Genomic DNA, 23,871 nt, shown 5'->3' with positions numbered 1-23,871 from the left:
TTGTTTTTTCTATCCAAATTAAGCAGCTTTTGTCTATATATATGCTTTGATCAGATACTCCAGTTCAAAAAAGATAGTTCATAATATTTTCTAAAGATGACTTCGCACCATTAGTGAATGACTCCATCATTTGCAAAAGGACTGTGGGTACAAGGAATACACCCTATATCAACATGATAATACTTTGCTTTCCTAGAATTAAAAAAAAAAAACTCCATGGATACCTCTGTAGAGAATTTCTTCAGATATTTTAAAAAGGTATGGGGATAGAGGATGTCTCACTATTTGAGACCTCTGGAGGACGGGAAATAGCCTTTCAGCGCACCATTAATAAGAACAAAAAATAAACAATTATGCAATATTTTTTGAATGAAATTAATCCAGCTCGATTTAAGCCGAGTTTAGCCAGAACAATAATAAAACTTCAATTCATCCTATCATAGGCTTTAGCCATATCTAGACTTAATGTAATATTTCCTCCCCTAACTTTTTTTTTTTATCAAAGCTTTGAACACGCTCCTGTGCCAAAGCAATATTCTTCATAATATTTAATATTAGGGCAGATAGAAGCAAGACGAAGAACAATCAGTTTGGCTAAAATTTTATAACAGAAATTACAGAAAATGATTGGTATATAATCCTCACTACCTTTCAAATTATCCTTCTTAGGAATAACAACAATAAAAGTAGACTTGTAGCATTTAGAGAGTGTTGGCAAAAATTGAAAGGATCGATTATGTAGCATTGTAATGCATAAGAACAAAGTAAGGGAGCTAGGGAGACGCGTAGCCAAAAAGTAACCGCGCAGAGCTCTACCGAAAACACAAATGAACAACAAAATATTAACTTTTATATATCAAAACACACTACAACAATCAAGGCTTATAGCTGGGGTCATGACCTCCGCTCCAAACCATATAATCCACCGGTATAGGTTATACTGATGGTTCAATGACCACTAGTATCTCCGGTGCCGGTATATCCTAATATGGGTCGTAATTTAAGACCACCGTTGTACGTCCATCAGTACTGGCGTTTAAGACCGCCTAATTTCGTACAGCCAAATTTGCACATACACAAGAAGTCTAGAACACCTCTACATCGGATAATTATGCCAGCGTTCAAGACCGCCGGTACAAATCCCTTCGCCCAACTTCAATAAGTGCCGAGAAGTTGTTTTTAAAAGCGGTTCAGACCATCGGTATAAATTAAAAAAGTTTCAACCAGAAGATATACTGGATCGCGGAATCAATATATTTATATTTATTTTAAAATTTAAAAAAATCCCAAAAAATTTCGGTACATGGCTGCATGTAACATTCAAACCATTACACCTGTGTAGCATTCAAAACATAACACCTGTAACATGTATAACATTAGATCAGAACATGGGTCCATTCAAACCATAACTTCATCTTACACCAATTAATAACATTCAAACTATAAACCGCCACTCTCAAACAACACACTACCACACTCAATAAAAACATTATTCTAAAAAAGTGTAAAGCCAGGACTCGTTCCAATCACCACCATAACATACAACACTGTCAAAATAAGAAATATCCCAAATGTCTAAATAAGGAAAGGAAGATGGTAAATAATGCATCTCCCTCGTGCAACTATCCCTTCTTTGTCTTCAAGTCGCACACCATTGGAAGAATTGAAAACCTTATGGGCCTGAAATATTTTCAAAAAACAAATTAGTTAAGAGTTACGGAATTATAAAAACATAGACAATTTTTAATTGAAACATTGTGTCCATCCTTTCTAATCTTCATAATCTTCATAAACCTACAACATGAATCTCGTAGTGGAAACACTAACAATCACGCTAACATCAAGGGGTGGGGCTTATTGATGCTAACACCAGTACTCTTATGAAACATGATAAGCTCACAAACTAGGAGGCCCAAAAAATGGAAGACCATAACATGTTGTAGTATAACAAGGATAATACATATATCTGAATGAAGTGGCCAAAAGAGTACCACGTATATCTAATTCAACTCTATTTAAAATTCTCAAAATCCAAAATTTCTGTTTGCTAAAATACTAAAAAGAAAGGGATTACGCTCCTTCCTAAAAGACTTTTATTGAGCACCACTTCTGGATCACCTACATGATTGGATCAGTTGATTACACCAATCCTAATTCTAACCAAAATTTTCAAGTAGGGGAGTTGACGTAGAACTACTTGCAGAAGAGTTTCTAAATGGTCGGGATAAAAAAAGGCTACTGATATTGACACTATAATGCTTTGATAATTGCACAAAATCAGATTGTCTTTTCTTTTTTAATTTACTTCTGAGAGCATTTTGTGAACTTTACTAACCTTTGACAGCTATTAATATAGTAAAAGACTAGATAAGTTGGTGCAGTTATCAACTCATCCAGAGAATTAGGCAAGGTAACCCAATATAAGGTAAAATGTTTATTGTTAGTCATGAAAGGTTTCACCAACAAGACTAATATAGAGATTGAGATGGCAAACATTGGGTGACCAAATTGCATAGATGATGCCCAAAGGCCCCAAATATCACAGCCTGACTTTGCTAACAATTTTCTGGTTTCACCATTCAAAAAAAAATTTCTGGTTTCACTTTGACAGACATAGAACATGCCAACTTTCAAGAGGTTTCCAAGCAATTCCATCAAGGCATTTTACGACAAAAAGCTGCAACAAACTTGTAGAAATTATCATTGTATCAACCAATTAAATTGACAACTTGCAATACTGTTTTAAATTTATCGTAAAATCTACATTCATCCAATCATCAACAGTTCATTAATAAAGTAACCATTCAATTAATAAAATCCATTCGTCAAATATGGCTTTACCTAGAGATAAGCTTGAGTTGCAGAAAAACAAAATTAGCTAAAGACTGTATACAAGGTGAAAAATCAATCCACTGTCCTAACAAAGGATATAACGTTATGATTTCTTCCCTCAAGATGGATTACTATTCAAATATATTCAATTTTGTTCATCAATTCTGTGCTAAAAGTTTTCTTCAGCTAATGATAATCCAGGAGCTACATGAAGAATGACACTTTGAAAGAGACAAGACACTAAAACTTGTTTCCAAAGATTGGATACCGGAATCGCACGGTGAGTTTTCTGTCAAGTCCTTTTCCATAACATCCGATGAAAGAGTTTGGATACCGGAATCGCACGTGTGTTTGGAGATACGGAACAGGCATTATGTAAACTACTCTCATATGCTATCATATGGAATATAGGGAAGGAAAGGAACAATCGCATTTTTGTTGATAAGGTAAAAAGTATGTACCGGATTGGATCGGAAACAAAAATCGAACTCATTACATGGGTGAAAGGATGTAAAGGAATCAGCTACGGACTCGGGGATATACTAAGCAATTGGAATGCGGTTATATGGGAGACGAAGGTCGTACTGAAGATTACTCCTAAATGGAAACCTCCTCCGATGGAATGGATGAAGCTGAATTTTGATGGTAGCTCTGTCGGTAACCCCGAAAGGGCTGGTATTGGCGGATTACTACATGATGGGAACGGAAGGGTTATCATGTCCTATTCAGGCCCGGCTGGACTTTGCGACGCAAATGAAGCCGAGATAAGGGCACTACACTTTGGTCTCTAATGGTATAAAAGCAATAGGTCTGAACCACTAATCATTGAAGGGGATTCATCCAACACAATTGCATGAGCCATGGAGAACTCGAAAGGCCCTTGGAAGCTTCAGAACTATATTGTGGAAATTCGAGACTTGGTTCGTAGTATCCGTCCTACAATCGAGCATAGAAGGCGATCAGCGAGAATGAAGAGGCGGATAAGCTTGCAAAAGAGGGTGTCTTGTTGGAGTCAATGGACATTCAATCCCACACCGCGTATGCGAGGAATGGCATTGGTTAATCTATCCCAATTTTATATGTTTTAATATCTTGTAGCTGTGTAGGGATACAATCCCGCACACCTTTGGTTTGGGGACTGCTTGTCCCCCTGCTGTATCTATTTCTATATCAATAAAAGTCAATTTTCAAAAAAAAAACACAAGGTGGTGTTTTATTTGGCAGATCAATGTCATGTGTGTCAAACTTTGAAGAAAACCACAACTTATGCCAACTCTATTTTTCATTGCCTATACCAGAAGCTACGCTGACTGATTGATGTTAGCTGCAAGTTACATATAAATATAATAGAAGATGAAAGACAGGGCTTACAACAAGCATCCAAGACCAGGTCAGTTTTATAAGAATAACTTAGTGCTAAGAAGAGTTATCCATCTCATTGGCTGCATAAATGAAATGGGAGGTGTATAAAGCTACAATTTTAATCATATGAGGAAAGAAATTTCTGCATCATTTTGAATTCACGTGTTCATACCCTTGTCAAATTGGTGATACCTAATCACTAGTTTATGAGTAAGTGCATCATATTGCCAATCCCTCGCAGCATTACACTAGGCCAAGCCACATCATTAACAGAAACACAATTATCCATCCAAACAAAAAACAGGGTATTGAATTATTGATACCTAGAAAGCCAACAAAGCAAAAGAAATGGGAACAGAAGAGAACGACTCAAGTGCTCGGAGCGATTTTAACCTGCAAACGAAAACAAGAAATAATAAAGAAACAAATTAGCGGCCCTCATTAAACATCTAATCATTCACCAATAAATACACAAGGCATTTACTTACGAAGCAGGAAAGCCATGCGACAGATGATCCAATGGCATCCATGATAATTCTGACATGTCCGTATGGCCTTAACAAAGGATGATCCATCACCACCGGAACCTGGAGTAAGACTTCGGAGACTCCCTCTCCCAATCGTTTCCCATCAACTACTGTCATCGGATCCTGGGACTGAAGAAGGCCCCGCGCCACCTCAACATCAGGGTCCATAAAGCTCATCAAGACAACCTTACAAGCAGATATTCTTAATTAACACCATGAAATACAAAGTCAGATAGTGACATTGTTTAGATGGGAAAGCAAACAACATTTTTACCTCAGGGGAGGACGAAACTGCATGACTCACAGAGGATGACAGGGCGTGCGGCTCTGACGGAGTCACAACGGCTTGAGCCTAACATATAATAACATGTGTATATTATTCAATACATGAAACTTCAGAATCATAACTTAATCGAACTGTACGTAATTAAGATATTACCTGCTAGCTGAAATCAGAATCAAAACTTAATCGAACTGTACATAATTAAGATATTACCTGCTGGTTGGGCATGTAATTAGAGACGAAGTCATTGAACCGCTGAGTAAGGTTATCCAACTTCATCTCGAACATCTCATTTTTCTCATTTTGCTTATTGGCTTCTGCGACCTAACAAACTAGCAAAAATATTAGATGAGGTTTAACATTTAGGGACAACGAAATCTATGAGGAAAAACAAATGTACACACAGTGTAGTCATAGTTGAAGATAATGTAGAAAAAAGCTTCACATGACTCGAGTATCTGACCTTATCACAAGGGAAAGATCTAAAGGCTCCTATCCGAGTTGAAAGAAAGCAGCTCTAGTGGTAGAGGTTTACTGTCATGTGAGCTGTGAGGAAAGTGTTGCTAGCTACTGAATGCAAATGCTACATGGAATTTACAACTTGTAGAAAGATTGTCATCAAAGACATAATTTCTGAAAGTGGCCACCAATACCCACTTGAGAAAAAGTTGCTTTCTCTTGGCCCTTTTCTCTCAAGTGGGAATCTAGAATTATCATGCCTTATGTGCCAAGGGAAGGATGGAAAATCTCACAACCTTAGGTGTTTTAGAGCTGTTAAAAAAAAAGAAAAAGAAAGCAAACTCATGAGTTTTCCATTACATGTGAGTATGTGTAGATATGGGATTCAAAGTATGTAGGGAATTGTCGGTGTCCTAAATCTTCACCCTACATTCGGAAGACACCGCAGCTACAGAAACATCATAAGATAAAAGACACCAATAGAAAGAAAACTAAATATCACCCCCCCATCTCAAATGAAAGCAATCAACACATGTATTTCCTAATTCAATACATAATTGGCACAGCCCAAACACCAAGATAAAAAAAACCAAGAAAGAACAAGTAACAAGAACTTGTACGAAATCTCAAGCATGCTGTTTCAACAAACTGTGGAGATAGAATTTTTATTCTATGTCTAAAACTCAAAAACGTCTACTACATCCTCCAAAACGTTTAAAATAAAGCTAAATTACGTAGAAAATAGGAAGTGGCTAACAATTAGCCTACAAAATAGAAAAGTCCTACTGATGCAAATATTAGGATTTATTTACATGTTATTTAATGTTATTTAGTTTCTAGGATTTTATTTCCATGTTATTTAGTTTCTAGGATTTTATTTTTCATGTTATTTTTAGGACTTTTATTTTCCATGGAATTTTATTCCATTGATGAATAAAGATTGATTGGCTTCTCCCCTCTACAGGTTTCTTCTTCTCCCTCTAATTTCCTCACTTCTTCTCTCCCAGATTTCTTCTTCTATTCTCTTCTTCCCCTATTCTTCTTCACTTCTATTCTTCTCCTTCTATTCTCTTCTTCCCGTATTCTTCTCTTATTCTCCTCTTTCTTCTATTTCTTCTCCCTTTCTTCTATTTCTCTTCCATGTCCTACATCAAATTTGGTATCAAAGCGAAAGATCCAAGGTTTTTCTTCAAAGATTTGAAGAAACTAAGTCCAAACAAATTTTGTGTCGCGAGACGATGATCGACAACAGTCCCAAATTGCATACTCGAGGTGCCGACCATCGATTCTGAAGAAAAAAAAAAAGAGAGTTAGCACCATCCGAGCACCCAGTAACCTCGGACAACACCACCATCTACCACAACCAGAAAATTTTCCATCCTTTTCACCCTTGCAGACCTTCCCAACAGCACTCTCTCCCGTGTAGCTTTTAAGCAAAACCAGTTTCTGTGCTAACCTTCCCACTTTGAAACCCTTCATTTATTCAGCCTATTCACAGACCTCTTTGTGCAATATTTGATACCCTTTCTATCTACCCTGGGACAACCTTGGAAAACACCCGGCAAGGCATCGTGGGGACGGATACACTTGATTGCGTGAAGGAGAAGGACACATCCCACGGAGTTTCCTTTTTCTACTGGGTTTCCTTTGAAACCTAAATAGAAGGACACCCAAATCACTTTCAGTATTTACATGGTAAAGGTAACAAGAGTGGTCCCCACCTCTTATGCTGTACTCGATTTCCACGGCCAAGTCTTAATAAAGTTAACTCAAGTTGATCACGTGATCACTAAATCCAACAGGAGTTTCCTTTTTTTTTTGGTTGGGTATTATGAAGGCAAGTTGCATTACTTAATACATTACCTGCTGACAGGTTCATAGGTAAAGGGCTTAAAAAAAATCTGTCATGTACAGCAACTTACCTTGCCATTCTGTCTCCATCTTGTATTTACAGTCATATACACCCCCTTTCCCTCCTTGCACAACCCCTCAACACGAAAATTGTTCGGAACAACTTTTCGAGTATATCGAGCCCACTTTCAACAGTCAACAACGAGTGCAAGCACTACAACAACCAACTTCCATAGTCCGTCCGTTTTGGTCTGAACCCCAATCCAGGTTATCCAGGAGTCTGATTTGAGATCCAAGACAGGCATTGTGTTCCTTTCGACATGACAGAAGACAAGACGGTTGAATTCATTTTTCGACACTGATCCCAATGGTTCCACCATTTGTTTCATATTTTGCTGGGTACGACGATCGATATTTTCAAGGCTACACTCCCTATAGCTACTATGAGGAAGCATGTTTACGGTGGATCGATGCTCTAGACGCATATCATGAGTACTATGGCTATGATCACCGAGCGACTATCTATTGAGCCAGAGAAACTGCAAGATGACAAGCCCAGTCGTTCTTGATTCGCATGGTGCAAGCGCGCCGTGTCGAAGGCGGGTCTCCATTTCGTCGAAAGGAAGAGATTCGTTATGAGTTTATGGGTTTTTATGCAATAGTGGCACATCGATATGAACTAAGATTGAAGCGTGAACGAATAATCGCAACTCACCATGGACATGAAGCCACAGCCCGTCGTGCACGAGACACCAAAATTGAAGCAGAAAACAGATATTTGGAGCGCCACATGCATGAGAAGGAAGTTGCAAACACTATTGAGGAGCCATATGCTAGTGTTGATGAGATCATTATCGAAGTTGAGCCCGTGCTTATGTCAGATACAAAATCAGAGATGGAAGATATAGAGCCAGAGAGTCCAATGATTATTGATTCATTTCCAGAGCATGACGAGCACGAGCAGTTCGTTGAGGATGCTGATTCCATATCAGTACATGAGCACAGTGACAGGAATGATTTTACGGTAGATGTTCAAATCTAGTGGATTGTAGAGGTTGAGATAGAGCATTTCAGTGCACATGATGATCATTAGGAGGATTGGCAGCCTGACATCACTGAGCCAGATACGGTTCTAGCATTTGGCTTTGTTCCTGATTCCATTGAGCCAGATTTGATACTATCAGATGCTGACCTTATTGAGGCTAGTCATGGATTGGTACTGCCCATAGTTGTCATGCCGATCCCGCCGATCCAGGAGGAGTACGTTGCTATCTTCCCAGCCAGTTTACTTCTCCGGCGTAGTTTGTGTTCTTATGATTTTATGTGGGCGATTTCTTCCCTATTGCTCCACCGGCATATCAGGCTACTCTAACGATTGTCGCGAGCATTAGACATCACGAGTTCTTTTGACGGAGTATGACTCCTACCGCTTGCTTGGGTCGTGTACATATTTGATCTAGGAGGACTAGAACTCGAGGTCGAGTTCTTTTCAAGCGGGGAGAATGATGCGGATATTAGGATTTATTTACATGTAATTATCATTCCTAATACAATGAGGCCTATATATAGGCAATGGAATAAAATTCCATAGAAAATAAAAGTGCTAAAAAGAACATAGAAAATAAAATCTTAGAAACTAAATAATATTAAATAACATGTAAATAAATCCTAATATCTGCATCCCCTACAAAATAGATAAAGCAAAGAAATAAGAAATAACTAAAATGTTTCCAACTTGCAAAAATCGTATTTGTCCTAATCTTTCAAGTTTCCCACCTTCTTTTAGCTTTCCATATTCTCAAAATCATGTAATCTTAGAAGTTGCCAACAGTGCAAAAATACCTCCTTATTCATGGAAACAAATCGGTTTCCTTACTCACAAAAATGAACCTCCGTATCTTCCACTTATGAAACTTCCACTTGTGAATCTTCCCAAAATAGCCATCCTCAAAATTTGATGCTAATGTTTGGATTGCATCAATACTCAACTCAACTCAACTAAGCCTTTGTCCCAAACCAGTTGGGGTCGGCTAATGAATCCTTTAGAAAATTTTCGTGATGAAGGTGAAAGAATCTACCTGGCTCAAAATGACTAAAGTCTAATCCTGACACTAGTTGGGTTCATCTACATGGATCATTTTCTTCCATTCTCTCCTATCCAAGGTCATGTTCAGTATTATTTTGGGTTTCATCAAAAATATAGTAAAATTTCCTCAAACAATATAATTAAAATCAATAAAAATATATGACTTGATCCAAAAATTACCTGAAAGACGATCCTCAAATGAGAAGAGATAGATTTATAGGGTTCCCAACGAAATCCAAAATCAACCCTCAATCCAACAGCAGGGATCAAATAAACAAAATACGAAGACACAATTGAAATTTGGAGAAGAAATCTGATTTGGACATAAAACAGCTCATCTTTCGCAGTCTTATTTGGAAGAAATCAAAATGAGAGAGAGAGACTACAGAGTTGGAGCACACAGAGAAGAAAGACATGGCCACAAGTTTGTTTATCCCTTCCAATCCACCCTGTAATGCCAGAACAAGAAACCTAAAATGAAACCATAAATTAAAACTACAAAATGAAAGCAAGAAACCCAAAAATAAGACTAACCGATTTTTTGGGATTTTCCTAGCAATGCGTTACAATCCGAGCAAGAGAGAGGAGAGGAAATCCGAAAACCCTAACCTGTAAAACAAAAAACCTAGTCAAGCGGAGGAAAAATAAAAACCCTATCTATTGAAGCTACAAGAAACTGTGAGGAAACCCTATCTATTGATATAAGAAAAACTCCTGAATAAAAGAGGCTTGCCTCTTCTTTCTTCTTCTTCTTCTCACCAACTAATAAAAAACTCCATGTTTATATCAAGGTTGCCAGAGCGGGAATCGAAAGTGGGAATCGAAGGCTCCCAGGGAAGAATCCTGCTCAAGGCTGCCAAAGCGGGAATCGAAAGCGGGAATCGAAGGCTCCAGGGAAGAATCCTGCTTCCTCGGTTTATATTGCAGAGAATCCCATCACATCCATTAAACTCCAATGCATCCAAAAGTAAGCAGAATCGGGTGAAGAGATCAATCTGACTTAGCCAAGGCATCAATGCAAACCCGCATGAGAAAGAAAATTGAAGAAAGAAGAATCGGATGAAGAGAGAGATTGTGTAGAAGAAACCCTATTTCAACGTGGCATCACATGGTTTCTATGAAACAAACAATTACTCCAAAAGCTTAAGCTGTTGGAGGGGAGTTATTTAATCTTTTATACTTTAACACTCCCACTCACGTGTGGCCCCTCTTTTTAGGGTTGGTCTACACGTGGCACAAGTGGTCCCTCTTTTTGGGTAGGCCATTAGATGTGGATTTGTAATATCAAGGAGTTTTGAACCAAGGCTATTTGCTCTGATACCAAGTGAAACGACCAATTACTACAAAAGCTTAAGCTGTTGGAGAGGCGTTATTTAATCATTTATACTTTAACAGTTTCTATGCTAACTGCAAATTAAAGAGAAGAAGAAGAAGATTACCCGACTCTTGAAAGAAGATGGTGGATGGTAACGCATGGTCCAATAATGAAGCTTTGTCACCAATCCACTGAGATGGATGGCGTGGTGACATAAAATGGTTTGGGATTTATGAGTATCAGTCAAGAGGAAAATGAGGAGGGTTGTGTGGTAATGTAAATGGGGACAAGACCCTATGAACAACCAAGGGTGGTTTGAATGGGTTTTAGTTAGATTAGGAAAGGGATGTAGGGTGATTAAAATAAAGGACTTGGACGACCAAAAATCAGGTAGGTGCGGCTGGGGGGGAGATGGCCTATATATGGCGGTCAGTAAACCCTATTGCGTAGAAGAGATTGCAAGGGTGCATGCCGAGATGAAATCCATGCTTTCAACTTTGTTCCCCAACCATGCAAGAAATCGACGTTGGAAATGGAAGGGCCGCCGGAAATGATCATTGGGAGACACCCTTGCCAGAAATCGATGGCAAGAACGGGCGAGACAAGGAAAAGGAGTAAGGGGGGAGAAGAAAAATAGTTCGTACGTAAGGGATAAGGCTCAATTTCGACTTATAGACCATGTTTTTAGAGGTGGTCATAATCCCTTATATAGTGGTAGTCACGACCGCCATTGTATGTAAATGTGAGAAAAAATATTGGATTCACGTGGTGTTTAATTTCTGACTATCTTTCACCGACGGTTTCTTATTGAATGATAGTTATTCATGACATTTAGGGGCGGTCTAGACCGCTGCTACATCTAAACGTCAGATTTTTGAAGGTGTCAAAAGTCATCGATACTATAGCAGCGTTTTTTATGAGATCGCTCGTAATACCATACCTTTAGGGACATTTTTTTGGACCGCCAGTAATAGACCGCTGGTGACACCAAGATTTGTTGTAAGTGTACACTTACAACAAAGTTGGTGTTCACCCCTCCAAATCTCTACAACTTCTTCTTCTCTCTTGCTTCACCCTTCTTTCTCAAACCTTTAACCTCACAATCTCTACATAAAATGACTACACACTTGTAGACACAAAAAACTCCTAAAATAGCTAACCACATTAAACGCTTTGTTGCAAGCATGGTTTTAAATTTCGGCCTATAGACACAAAACACTCCTAAAATAGCTAACCACATTAAACGCTTTGTTGCAAGCATGGTTTTAAATTTCGGCCGAAATCCGAAATTTGGTGAAATCCGGGATTTCGGACTTTCGGAATTTCGGTCCGAAATTTTTAGAAAATGTATATTTCTTTTTTTTTTTAAAGAAAGATTACAAAATTTCGGCCGAAATTTCAGAATTTCGGTCCTAAATTTCGAAATTAATTAAATAGTTGTTTTTTAATTATTACTGAATTTTGGCCCGAAATTTCGGATTTCGGCCCACACTGAAATTGGGTCCGAAACCAAAATTTAAAACCTTGGTTGCAAGGCCCATGAGTCTTTTAGGCAACTTAAGCAACATTAGAAATTCCTAAGAGACTCTTGGAGAATCTAGCTTAAACATAAAGGAACCTAGAAAACATACAAGGACTCTTCCATTTTCAATACATAACAACTACCCAAGATTCCTAGAACACCACAATGACTTTTCACAAAACAAGGAACATTGATTTTGATTTACAAATGATAACACACTTCCTTAAATAAAAATCCCCAACAAAATAAAAAAACTTCTAATCATCGTCTTTCTTATCATCATCTGCACATGATGGAATCTTTATCTTCAATTGGGTAATTTCGCCTTCGAGAAAACTGAGGCGTTTTTTCAGAGCTTTCAATTGTTTTCTTTCTTCCATTAGATTGTGGTAGTTTGCATCAATAAAAATGACTAGTATTTCAGTAAAAAATAAACCGCGACTTGTGCAGTGCATTCTTGAGCTTCAATCTTAGTATTGGCCGCATTTTCGCAAATCTTATTGTAAATTCCATTATTTCCAAATTCAACCGCCGATTTAAAAATAGGCCTGTGGCTCGATCCTACTTTCCAAACACCGAACATGTGAGATTTCAGATTCAATTTTTCAATATCTTCCTTTAAAATAAATGAAGCTTTGAAAAAAAAATGGTCTCCATGCTGTATCTGTATAAACAAAAGAGGACACTCATCGGGATGATAAGAGAAATTTGTTCTCTTTCTTGCCACAGAAAAGAGGACACTGGTCCAAAAAATCAACTCTTGAGAAATTCGAGAAGAAAATTGTTCTCTCTCTCAAATTACTAAAAATTGCACCACTGATCAAATGGAAACACACAAGTATATGTAGAAAAGAAAATCTCTCTCTATTCTAACAAAAATTTCTAAGCAAATCCTCTCCCTTAAACTTGTAGAATTTGAACTATAATCATCTTAAAAACTTTTAAAATAGATGATCCTTCTAAAACAAAGACAACTCAACTCAACTCGTGGTCGGCTAAATGAATATTTTAGAAAAATTTCGTGAAGAAGGTGAAAGGAATCTACCCGGTTCTAACCCTAGCTCTAGTTGGGTTCGTCTAGGTGGATCATTTTCTTCCATTCTATCCTATCCAAGGTCATGTTCTCTGTTAATGTTCCTTGCTATCAAGTCTTTCCTCACTGTTTCTACGCAAGTTGTTTTCGGTCTACCCCTATCTCTTTGTACCCCATCAACTAGGCACGAGTCTCCTCTTCTCACTGGAGCATCCAAAGGCCTACGTTGGATGTGTCCAAACCATCTTAAGGGGTGTTCTCTCATCTTCTCCATTGGTGCCACCCTCACCTTTTTACAAATGTCTTCATTTTTAATTCTATCTAACCTTGTGTGGCCGCACATCCATCTAAGCATTCGCATCCCCGCTACACTCATCTTATGCACATGCTGCTTCTTGGTGGCCCAACATTTTGAGCCGTAAAGCATGGCTGGCCTCACAACTGTCTCATAGAACTTTCCCTTCAACTTGGTAGGGATTTTACGGTCGCACAGAACTCCTGAGGCAAGCTTCCACTTAAACCAGCCTACTCTTATTCTATGGTTGACATCCTCTTCAATCTCTCCTTCCTTATGTAGAATTGAACCGAGATAGCGAAAGATATCCCTCTTAGGTACCTTCTGTTCAGTCATATTTACTACATCTTCATCCCGCCTCCTTACATTACTAAAGTTGCACTCCATATACTCTGTCTTAGTCCTACTCAATCTAAAACCTTTGGATTCCAAAGTAGTTCTCCATATGTAGATCGAGACATGTTTCGATTTCTTTTTCAAAGTCTCTCTCTTTTAATTTAAGGTGGATAATTTCCGGATCCTGGGTATTCACAGGGAACTCGGAGGAAGGTGAGGATGACGTCAGGTCATCATGCCCCTTATGCCCTAGGCGACACACGTGCTACAATGGCCAGGACAAAGGGTCGCGATCCCTAGAGGGTGAGCTGTTATAGAATCAACCGAAGAGAACAACTGGATCCAATAAAAAAAAAAAAAACTGGATCCAAAATCAAGAAAAACGCATGAAATAAGGACAGAATAGAACTCTTTCTAGTCATATACTTAGAAGAGACCAGTGTGCGGAAAGAGCGAGCCAACCTCCGGCCTTTGAGAAAGGGCAGTTGGCAAGGATATGAAATAAAGAAGGGCGAAAAAGCTTTGTAGCTGCACTAGTTGGAGATGAATAAAATGGGTCAAGTCAGGATATAAAGAATCTAGTTTTTCCTTTATTTTGGATATAAACTACTCCCAAAATGGGGCCTGTAAGCAATGAATCCTTGAGTGATGGATTCTCTGCTAACTTAGCATTTACTCCTGCTTTGGTTTCGTCGATTAATACTATGCCATCTGCAAATAGCATACACCACAGCAACTCATCCCGGATACCCTCCGTAAGCTCATCCATAACTAGCGTAAAAAGATAAGGGCTTAGAGCTGATCCTTGGTGCAATTCTATTGTAATTGGAAGCTCACTAGACGTGTCATCCGTGGTTCTGACACTAATTACTGCTCCATCGTACATATCCTTAATCACATCAATATATTTAGTAAGCACTTTGTTCCTTTCAAGGACCCACCACATAACACTCCTGGGAACCCTATCATACGCTTTCTCCAAATCAATGAAAACCGTATGAATGTCCTTTTTATTTTCTCTAAATCTCTCCATTAACTGCCTAATCAAGAAGATAGCTTCCATAGTAGATCGTCCGGGCATGAAGCCAAACTGATTCTCTGACACCTTAGTCTCTTTTCTTAGTCTATGCTCAATGACCCTCTCCCAAAGTTTCATGGTGTGACTCATTAGCTTAATTCCCCGGTAATTGGTGCAACTCTGAATATCCCCTTTATTCTTATAAATAGGTACTAATGTATTCTTCCACTCATCAGGCATCTTCTTAGTCTTCAAAATATTGTTAAATAATCTAGTTAACCAAACCTACATCACTCAAGCATCTCCAAGTCTCAATAGGAATATCGCCAGGCCCCCTAGCCTTACCTAATTTCATATTTTTCATAGCTACTCTTACCTCTGATGTTCGGATTCTACGAACAAATCGGAACAAACCTCCCATTTGTATCATCAAAAGCGTTATCAAGTTCTCCCAAATTCGCTACAGGTTCTCCATTAAACAACTTATCGAAGTAACTTCTCCACCTCTCTTTAACCTCATTTTCTTTTACTAACAATCTTTGATTCTCGTCTTTGATGTATTTTATATGATTCAAGTCTCTGCTCTTCCTTTCTCTCATCTTAGCAAGCTTGTAGACATCTTTTTCACCCTCTTTGTCCCTAACCTGTGGTACAAATCCTCATATGCCTTGCCTCTAGCTTCCCTTATTGCCTTCTTAACTTCTTTTCTAGCCAATTTATACTTCTCAATGTTCTCATCATTTCTACACTTATGAGTGAAAACATTTATAACACTCGCTTTTAGACCTAATCGCCTTTTGCACCACCTCGTTCCACCACCACATGTCTATAGATGGTGGCCCACTTCCTCTAGATTCTCCAAGTACCTCTCTAGCCACTTTCCTGATATAACTAGACATCCCATTCCACATAATATTAGTCCCCTCATCAAGACTCCAAGGTCCTTCTTTAAGCAGTTTATCCTTAAACACCTTTAGTTTTTCCCCTTTGAGATCCCACCACCTAGTCCTCGGATGTCTAACATCTCTATCTTTTCTCCTCCAACGTTTGATTCATATATCCAACACCACCAGCCTATGTTGTGTGACTAAACACTCCCCGGGTATGACTTTACAATCTTTAAACGCAGCTCTGTCCTCTCTCTTAGCGAGGATTAAATCTATCTGGCTACAGTTGGTGCCACTGCTAAAGGGTCTCAAATGTGAATCTCTTTTCTTAAAAAAAATATTTGTTAATATCAAATTATATGCCACTGCAAACCCCAAAATATCTTCTCCTGCCTCATTCTTATTGCCGAAACCCAGTCCTCCACGAACCCTCTCGAAACCCCCACTAGTTGTTCCCACATGTCCATTTAAATCTTCTCCTATAAATAACTTCTCTCAATGTGGTATTAACTCTCCTTCTACTCAGCGTATCAACTAATTCCCTCAGCTTACATGTTAGTGAACCGATGTTCCAACTGGCTAAACGAATCCTACTCTCTTGGACTAGCGTCCTCGCCCCTCGCACCCGTCCAGTAGAGTGCGAGGACCCTTGCACATTTTCCACCACACTCGGGCGCCGATGTGGCGCGTCACTAAGGGAGTGATGGCCCAGGATTATCCTTCTCACCCCCCGCACCCGCCCATGAAGGTGCAAAGACCCTTGCTCATTTAACACTACATTCGGGCGCCAATGCAGCGCGTCGCTAAGAGAGTTACGCCCCAACGAATTTTCTATAGCATTCATTTCATAGAAGAGTGGCAAAGCTTACGTCCGGCTGCCAACCTGACGCCAACCCTCCTCCTTTATCCTGGCTTGGGACAAGCTGTGAAAAACACAGGCGGAGTCGAAAAAATACATGAATGAAAAAATTGAATTGAAAATTCGGACGTCAGAAAAACAATCCACTTTGACCGACCTACACTCCTACGAAAATTAAACTATATTTTTTTGGAAATTAAACTAAAAAATCTTTCGATCGGTATATAATATGCCACATATGAACAACATTTTTCGAAAATTGTAAAACCATGTATAAATTTTGGACTGAACTTTCAACATCACACACTGGTGGCTGTAATCCCAGGTGCAACCCAAGTGGGGGTGAATTGGGTATTTAAAAAAATTGATTAATTTCCAAAAAAAATTAATTCAATCAATCAAATAAGTATAAAACAAGAAAAAATATTACCAAATTCTTGAGGAGAAAGAGATGAGGAGAAATGGAAGAAAACTTGACACGAGTCTTTTATAGTGGTCCGGCCAAACTGGCCTACGTCCATTCTCCCAAGTAGGCCTTTCTTGAGTCTTCACTAAACCACCAATCACTTTCCGGCAAGAGATCAAACTGTTACAAGAAATCACACTCTTCCTTCACTGCAAGGGTTGATTCGGTGTCCCTTGCACCAAATACATAGAAGAAGAAGAAGAAGAGGAAGAAGAGGGAGAAAAGCACTCTTTTGCCTCTTAATGGGCTACTACAAAGATGTAGCACATTCCGTCACTCTCAAAAATGAATAATGTTAATCCTAAATAACGTTGCAAAGAAGATCAAGAGTTGTGGCACTTGAGAGAGATTTTATCTGTCAGGTAAGCTTGATGATCAAGAGGGGTTAGGTCAACATTAAAAGTATTTATAAATAATCCCTATAGAGTTTTTATAGAGAAAACCCATAAAAGAGACGTTATAGGGCTCTACAGCTAGGACGGGCGACCCCACGGTTGACCGTCAATATTACCATTGGGAACTGAACATATGTCCAGTTCCTTTGGATGGTCAACCATGGCCTCACAGTTGACCATCCAACGCTTCTAGATTTTTTTAATAAAACCATTGTTTTCTTCCACAGTCGTCCCTGGATTCCCACGATCAAACGTCCATTGTGCCAAATGGATTCTAATAGTTCGAACACCACTCTGGCAATTTAAACTTGGGTCCACTCAACTTTTTAAGTTTATTTAGTTAAATTACTCTCTCTTAATGTCCTATAACTGGTAATTTCAAAGAGGAGACTACGTACGAACTAAAAATGAAATTTTATCTATTGGATCTTCAATCTTGGACAATTCCTTGGTTTTGCCTCGACTCCAGTGAGTTTCCATGTGCGGTTCCACGTTTGGCTTCGATCTTTGGCCCAAGTGGGAAATTCCAACTTTTGCTCTATCTTCAGTTCTTTGATCAGAGTGCCACTTGAGCTTTATTTGGTTAATAAAAAAAGAAGATGACGAAGAAGAGTATAGAAAGAAGATGAAGAAGAAAAGAAAAGGAAAAAGAAAAATAAAGAAAAAAAAAATTAAGGGGAAAAGTATAGTAGACAATTAGAGAAGAAGAAAAAAGAAGGAAGATGAAGATAGAAGAAGAACGAAGAAGAAGAAAAACTTACCTGAAATCATAGTAGCCGCGGAGCTTTCTCCGGCCATGGCAACCTCCACAAGGGTTCTCCTGCAATCCCGCTTCAACTACGTCAAGCTCCACTGCCTCTGCCTCAAACCCCATCCTCCATTTCTCTCCAGTCGGCGCAAAACCCTATACAACGATCTGACGTCTATCTCATATCTAGCGATGACTTCATCTCCATCCTCCGTCCGACAGATCCCACAAACCCTCGCTCGCGATCTCCACACTCTTTTCTTCTTTCTCTGCTTCCTCTCTTTTCCTTTTTCTACCGGCTAGACCCGCAGAACTGGGACTATGTGTCTAAGTCCGTGTGACAGGTGTCTAAAGTTGTGTGCATGCAGACTCCATAGAAGCCCAAGCTAAATAAAGAAAAAAGAAAGATCCAAGGTGAATGTTTTCAAGTTATCATATTCATTGGGCTGAGCCTGCTAGAACAATTTGGTTAAGTTCACCTATCAATCTTTATTTGTATCCTCTCACTCATTTTCCAGCAAGATCTAGTAGGCTTCTATCACTCCAAGTCAAATGAAGAAAAGGGTGACATTTATATCAAATTATGAGTAAGTATAATAATGTATAATCCCTACTTAGGTTCTTATACGCCTTCAATCATCCCATCCTTGTTCGTCGAAATTGCTCGTTCTCTTCCTGACCATTCTCTTTGGATCTAGCAGCAAGCCATCAACCAAGTTGAGGTTTAAGAGGTGATGATCGACTCATGAAAAACCACACCTTATCTTCTTTTCAGGAAGGCAGCTTTTCACCTCTTCCCAGGAAAAGTTTCATGTTGATTATCAATAAGCATTGATCTTGCCGACAGGATCTTTGCTTGACACAACTGAGACCCACTACGCAAATGGGTTGGCCCAGAAGATAACCCGATCAGTGATCAAGTGTGTCACATGTATGCTGGGAAAGCTTAGCATCAAAAGCTCGAGGGGATAACAATCACTATAGTAGAATCCACTAAAAGTAAGGTTAGCAACTAATCAAGTTCTCCAGAGCATGGAAAAAATTTATGGAAAAAATTGAGGATACATTAGTTCACCTCTCAGAGCATGACCAAAGGCTAATCCAAGACCAAGGCCAAGTTTAACACGAGAATATCTGAGTTTGAATTTTCACAACCATGTAAGTATCAGACATAATCATACTACCAACGAGCTCTTCTCTAGAAGAAATAAAGCTTCATCAATTATACTTTCTCTAAGTTCTTTTTTCCTTTTTTTCTTTAAATTCTTTTTTTATTTTTTTTATTTTTTTGTAATTCTATGGATACGTGATTTCTAACTAATATGTTTCATCCATGTCTCTCATAGAAACAAAAGGGATTGAAGAAAATATTTGGGTGGCCTGTTCTGAAATTTGATCAACAAAAACGACATGCACTTTACCCATTTATCACATAAAAATCACTAAAAAAGCCCAACAACAGATGGAAAGCCATTTACTTAGAAACCCATACGTAGCAACCAACCAATTGAAAAAAGGAAAAAGAAACCAAGTTCCTTGCTACTAAATAAACGTACCTCCATCTTAAGAAATTCATTTTCAGCCCGAAGAGAAATAACTTCCTGCAGGCAAGACAAACTCATTCAATCAAAATGAAAATCATGACTTCGTAAAATCATTGAGTGAAACAAAAGAGTAACCTTATGCAGATCATCATCTACCACAACTACTTGTGGTGCATAAATATCTATAATATCCTTCAACTTACACTTCTCATTGCATTGAGGACACTGCAAAAGACAACCAGAAAAGCAAATAAGGAAGAAATAATAGTTGATATCTTTCCCTAGAAAAAGAAGAAATAATCAACCAAGTGATGATATTAGGACAATAAAACAAATACCTTCCCAATGTTGTTTCGGCATCTTCGAATCCATCTCTCTATGCAATACCTACCATATAAGTGTCCACAAAGAAGAGAACTGCAATCCTCAAATATGAAAATCAGCCTATCAGAATGTAGCCTCTTAGCCTCTGACAATAAATATTACGAGAGAGAATCTTCAAAATGATGAAATGATGAGGAAAAAATTATTAGTTTCAATGGAGTAAAATGAAAGAAGAAACTACTTGGAGAAGACTATTCAATTCAAGGAGATTGAGGAAGAGAAGAAGAGGGAAGAAGGAATGAAGAAAAGAGGGATAGAGGCAAGTAGGGAATTTGTGGGGAGTGAAGTCTAAACAGACTCCCATAAGGCTTCTTTATATATGCTAGAACAAACAATTACAAGTATACAGTCAATATAATGGGCCTAATCCTAAGTCAACTACACATGAACAACAAAAATAGGTAATCTGGGATTGAACCACCGTCCTCTAGGTCAAAGAACAACTCCTTTACCATTGAGTTAGAGGCTCAATCCCAATAACCTACACATGAACAACATACAAAACTAATATAAGATTATTTGAACTACCATATCTCTTAACACTCCTCCTAAAGCTGGTGCATAGCTATCATACATGCCTACCTTGAAACAAATAATACCAAATTGACTACAACCAAGCACCTTCATAACTATATCTGCCAACTGATCTATAGATCTCAGACAAAGTAAAATGACAATCTACATCGATGTGCTTAGCTCTCTTTTGTGGAATATTGGATTCCTAGAAACATAAGTAGTTGTCTGGTTATCATAGCGCGTCGTCATTGGCTTGCCAACAAAAAATCCCATCTCTGTGGCAATTCTTTGACCACATTGACTCATAATCTAAAAGAGCAACCCAAGTTTTGTAAGAAAATTCTTTTTTCAATATTTGTTTGACTAAAAGTCATCTTTAACCCATTGTCCCATCACCACTTGTTTCAAATACTGTTTTTTTCTAAACAATAAAACTCATTTAAAGAACCGAAGCTTACCGGGATGAACGAGATGGTCATAATACAATTAGAACCAAAGCAAAACAACATTAGAAAAATTGAAGCGAACTCCAAAAGTAATTGAATACCCACTACCAAGCAATCTTGACGTACGCATTCCTCAACTAATACATTTTCAACCTCATTTGCCTTTCGTAATACATGATGAAATGATACATACATGGAGGGAAAATAATGCTTCTTTTACTTCTTCCTCCTCAGACTTTGATTCCATGCCTTATCGACTATTTTGGTTAAGGCTATCTTTTTCTTAAAAGAGATTTGGTTAATATTACCAAACCAAATCACCTCTAGCTTCAATTTGCATCATTCCTCTCTCAAGCGTAGGTTTCCATAGATACAGGTAATGGATTTGAAAATTATCCCTATGCTCTGCTCGATGCCATTGACAATGATTATGTGAATCTGATTTAGCCACCTCACAGTTACAATGCTGTGAAAGAAGTCTACTTGTTCTCTTTGCATAAACCATTAACTCTAGGCACCTTCTTGACCTATTCTTTAAGGCTCTTCCTTTGATTCTAACTCATGTTGAAAAATCTACAAGTATCTCTTTTTTATCAATATCAAAACTCCCTTCCGAAATTTGATTTTTCTTTTCCATAACAGGTGATATTGGTGGTAGAAAACCCAGAATTTGTATCTGTGTCTCCAATTGAATGATTCAAGAAATGAGGAAAAAATCCTAACCATACGGCCCTGTTTGGATTGAAAGAATTTTGTGGAAAAGTTTGGAAAGGAAAAATATTTCTAAATTTGCCTACTTTTTTACACAAGAAAAAAGATAATTGGAAGCAACTCTATTTAATTTTTATTTAGAGAGAGACCTTCAGGCCATGTTTAGATTGCAGGATTTTTCTGGGAAAAGTTTGGAAAGGAAAATATTTCTAAAATTTCGTACTTCTTTTACACGAGAAGAAAGATAAATTGAACCAACGCTAATCAATTTTTACTTAGAGGGAACTTCAATTTATGATAATATCCCTCTAAATTAACCATAATCATATTATTTCCCCGGAAAGAAAAAAATTGTGTTTTTCACAGCCTGTCCCTAGCCAGGATAAAGGAGGAGGGTTGGCGTCAGGTTGACAGTCGGCCGTAAACTTTTCCACTCTTCTATGAAATGAATCCTATAGAAAAACATGAAATTTTTCTAAAGGATTCATTTAGCCGACCCCAACTAGTTTGGGACAAAGGGTTTGTTGAGTTGAGTTGAGAACGAAAAAAATTTCCCAAGAAAAAAATTCCGCTAGAAATGTTTTTTCTTGCAATCCAAACATGGCCTCAATTTATGCTGTTGTCCATCTAAATTAACCACAATTGTATGAATTTCCCACCAAAATGTGGAAAGAAAAAAATTTCACAAGAAACAAATTTTCCGTTAGAAATGTTTTTCTAGCAATCCAAACAAAGGGTAAGGGGAAAAAAAGAGAAACATTTTATTTGGGGTTAAACGCACCAGATACGATGAGGACCTTGAGAGGACCAGGGGTCCATGCAAATAGGGCAAGATGCAATATCAGAGTCCTTCCAATCAACAGTAGAGATTGCCATTCTCTTCTGCGAAGAACCCGCAATGGAATCGGAATCGGAAGCCCTCTTCTTCTGCGAAGAAGAACCCGCAACGGAATCGCCATTATCTTCTCGTCCTCCGCCTTGTGCTTCCTCTGCATTAGGTAAAATCACACTAGAGGACTCCTCTTCTCCTTCTTCTTCCTCTCCATTATCTTCATCCTCATCTTCCTCTTCTTCTATCTCTTCCTCCTCATCTTCTTCTATCTCTTCCTCCTCATCTTCTTCATCTTCTTCGTAGTAGTCGTCCTCGTATTCCTCTTCATCTTGCTCGTATTCCTCTTCATATTGCTCTTCTTCCTCTTCATATTGCTCGTATTCCTCTTCTTGCTCGTATTCCACTTCTTGCTCGTCAACAATAATATGAGAAGGGTTACTACCGCTATCCATGGGAGAAACAAATGTGAGGGGAGAGAGTTTCAAGAGCAAGGGCCGGCGGCAGGCCTTTTTCTCGACGGACTGTTAAAACTAATGAGACCCGACTCCTTTCTCTGTGTTTTAAGCGAGCAATTTCTTTGTACAGTTTTAGGGGTGCAACTTGGGTTGGGCTCAAAACCGAACCCAGACGGGTTCAACCCCATTTTATAATAGGGTTGGGTTCGCATTTCCTCTGGTGGGTTGGGTTGGGTTGGGGTTGGGGTTGGGAAAAGCGAACCTGATAATAAATCGGGTTGAGTTAGGTTGAAGCCTTGGGAATCTGCGACCTCTTTCTACTAATATTATCATGATTTCTTAGGGTTATGTTTTTATTTTGCATTTTCTGTTTGGCCCTAGGTTAACCGAACCCAACCCAACTCAACCTGACCCAATTTGGAAAAAAAAAAACAGGTTAGAGGAGTTGGGTTAGTTTAGGGTTGACCATCTCAACTCGAAGATCAGGTTGGCTCAGGTTAGAGATGAAGGAATGCTATCTCCGGTTGGGCTAGGGTTGGTATCAACCCGATCCAACCCGACCTGAGTTGCACCCCTAATACAATTCCCTCCCAAGACTAAAATCAATACAAGGCATAGGATAATAATCGTAACCTTTTAAAACCGTCGAACTTCTAAGGCCCTCTTTGGATACCATAAATTTCCTCGAAAAGTTTGGAAAGCAAAAATA

General features: G+C 38.5%; 1 protein-coding gene and 1 long non-coding RNA gene across 2 annotated transcripts; both read right to left on the bottom strand.

Moving 5' to 3' along the window:
* Positions 1 to 1,314: 1,314 nt before the first annotated feature.
* LOC143854492 (uncharacterized) lies at positions 1,315 to 23,308 on the bottom strand. The gene is made up of 9 exons (XM_077364493.1): positions 22,657 to 23,308; positions 20,157 to 20,235; positions 19,954 to 20,043; positions 19,831 to 19,875; positions 5,218 to 5,328; positions 4,996 to 5,073; positions 4,683 to 4,907; positions 4,518 to 4,587; positions 1,315 to 1,680 (listed from the first exon to the last, which is right to left on the bottom strand). The coding sequence occupies exons 1-8, from the start codon at positions 23,157 to 23,159 to the stop codon at positions 4,564 to 4,566; spliced, it is 1,155 nt and encodes a 384-aa protein (XP_077220608.1). The 5' UTR covers positions 23,160 to 23,308; the 3' UTR covers positions 1,315 to 1,680; positions 4,518 to 4,563.
* On the bottom strand, positions 7,240 to 19,341 carry LOC143854493 (uncharacterized). The gene is made up of 3 exons (XR_013237533.1): positions 18,288 to 19,341; positions 9,935 to 10,009; positions 7,240 to 9,849 (listed from the first exon to the last, which is right to left on the bottom strand). It is a non-coding gene; the product is annotated as an uncharacterized LOC143854493 (long non-coding RNA).
* Positions 23,309 to 23,871: the final 563 nt, after the last annotated feature.

The sequence above is a fragment of the Tasmannia lanceolata genome, unplaced genomic scaffold (genome assembly GCF_043159265.1).
Source record: "Tasmannia lanceolata isolate RefF3 unplaced genomic scaffold, GAP_Taslan_0.1 ptg000020l, whole genome shotgun sequence".
In the NCBI taxonomy this organism is placed as follows: domain Eukaryota; kingdom Viridiplantae; phylum Streptophyta; class Magnoliopsida; order Canellales; family Winteraceae; genus Tasmannia; species Tasmannia lanceolata.
This window is presented reverse-complemented; position numbering and strand designations above follow the sequence as displayed.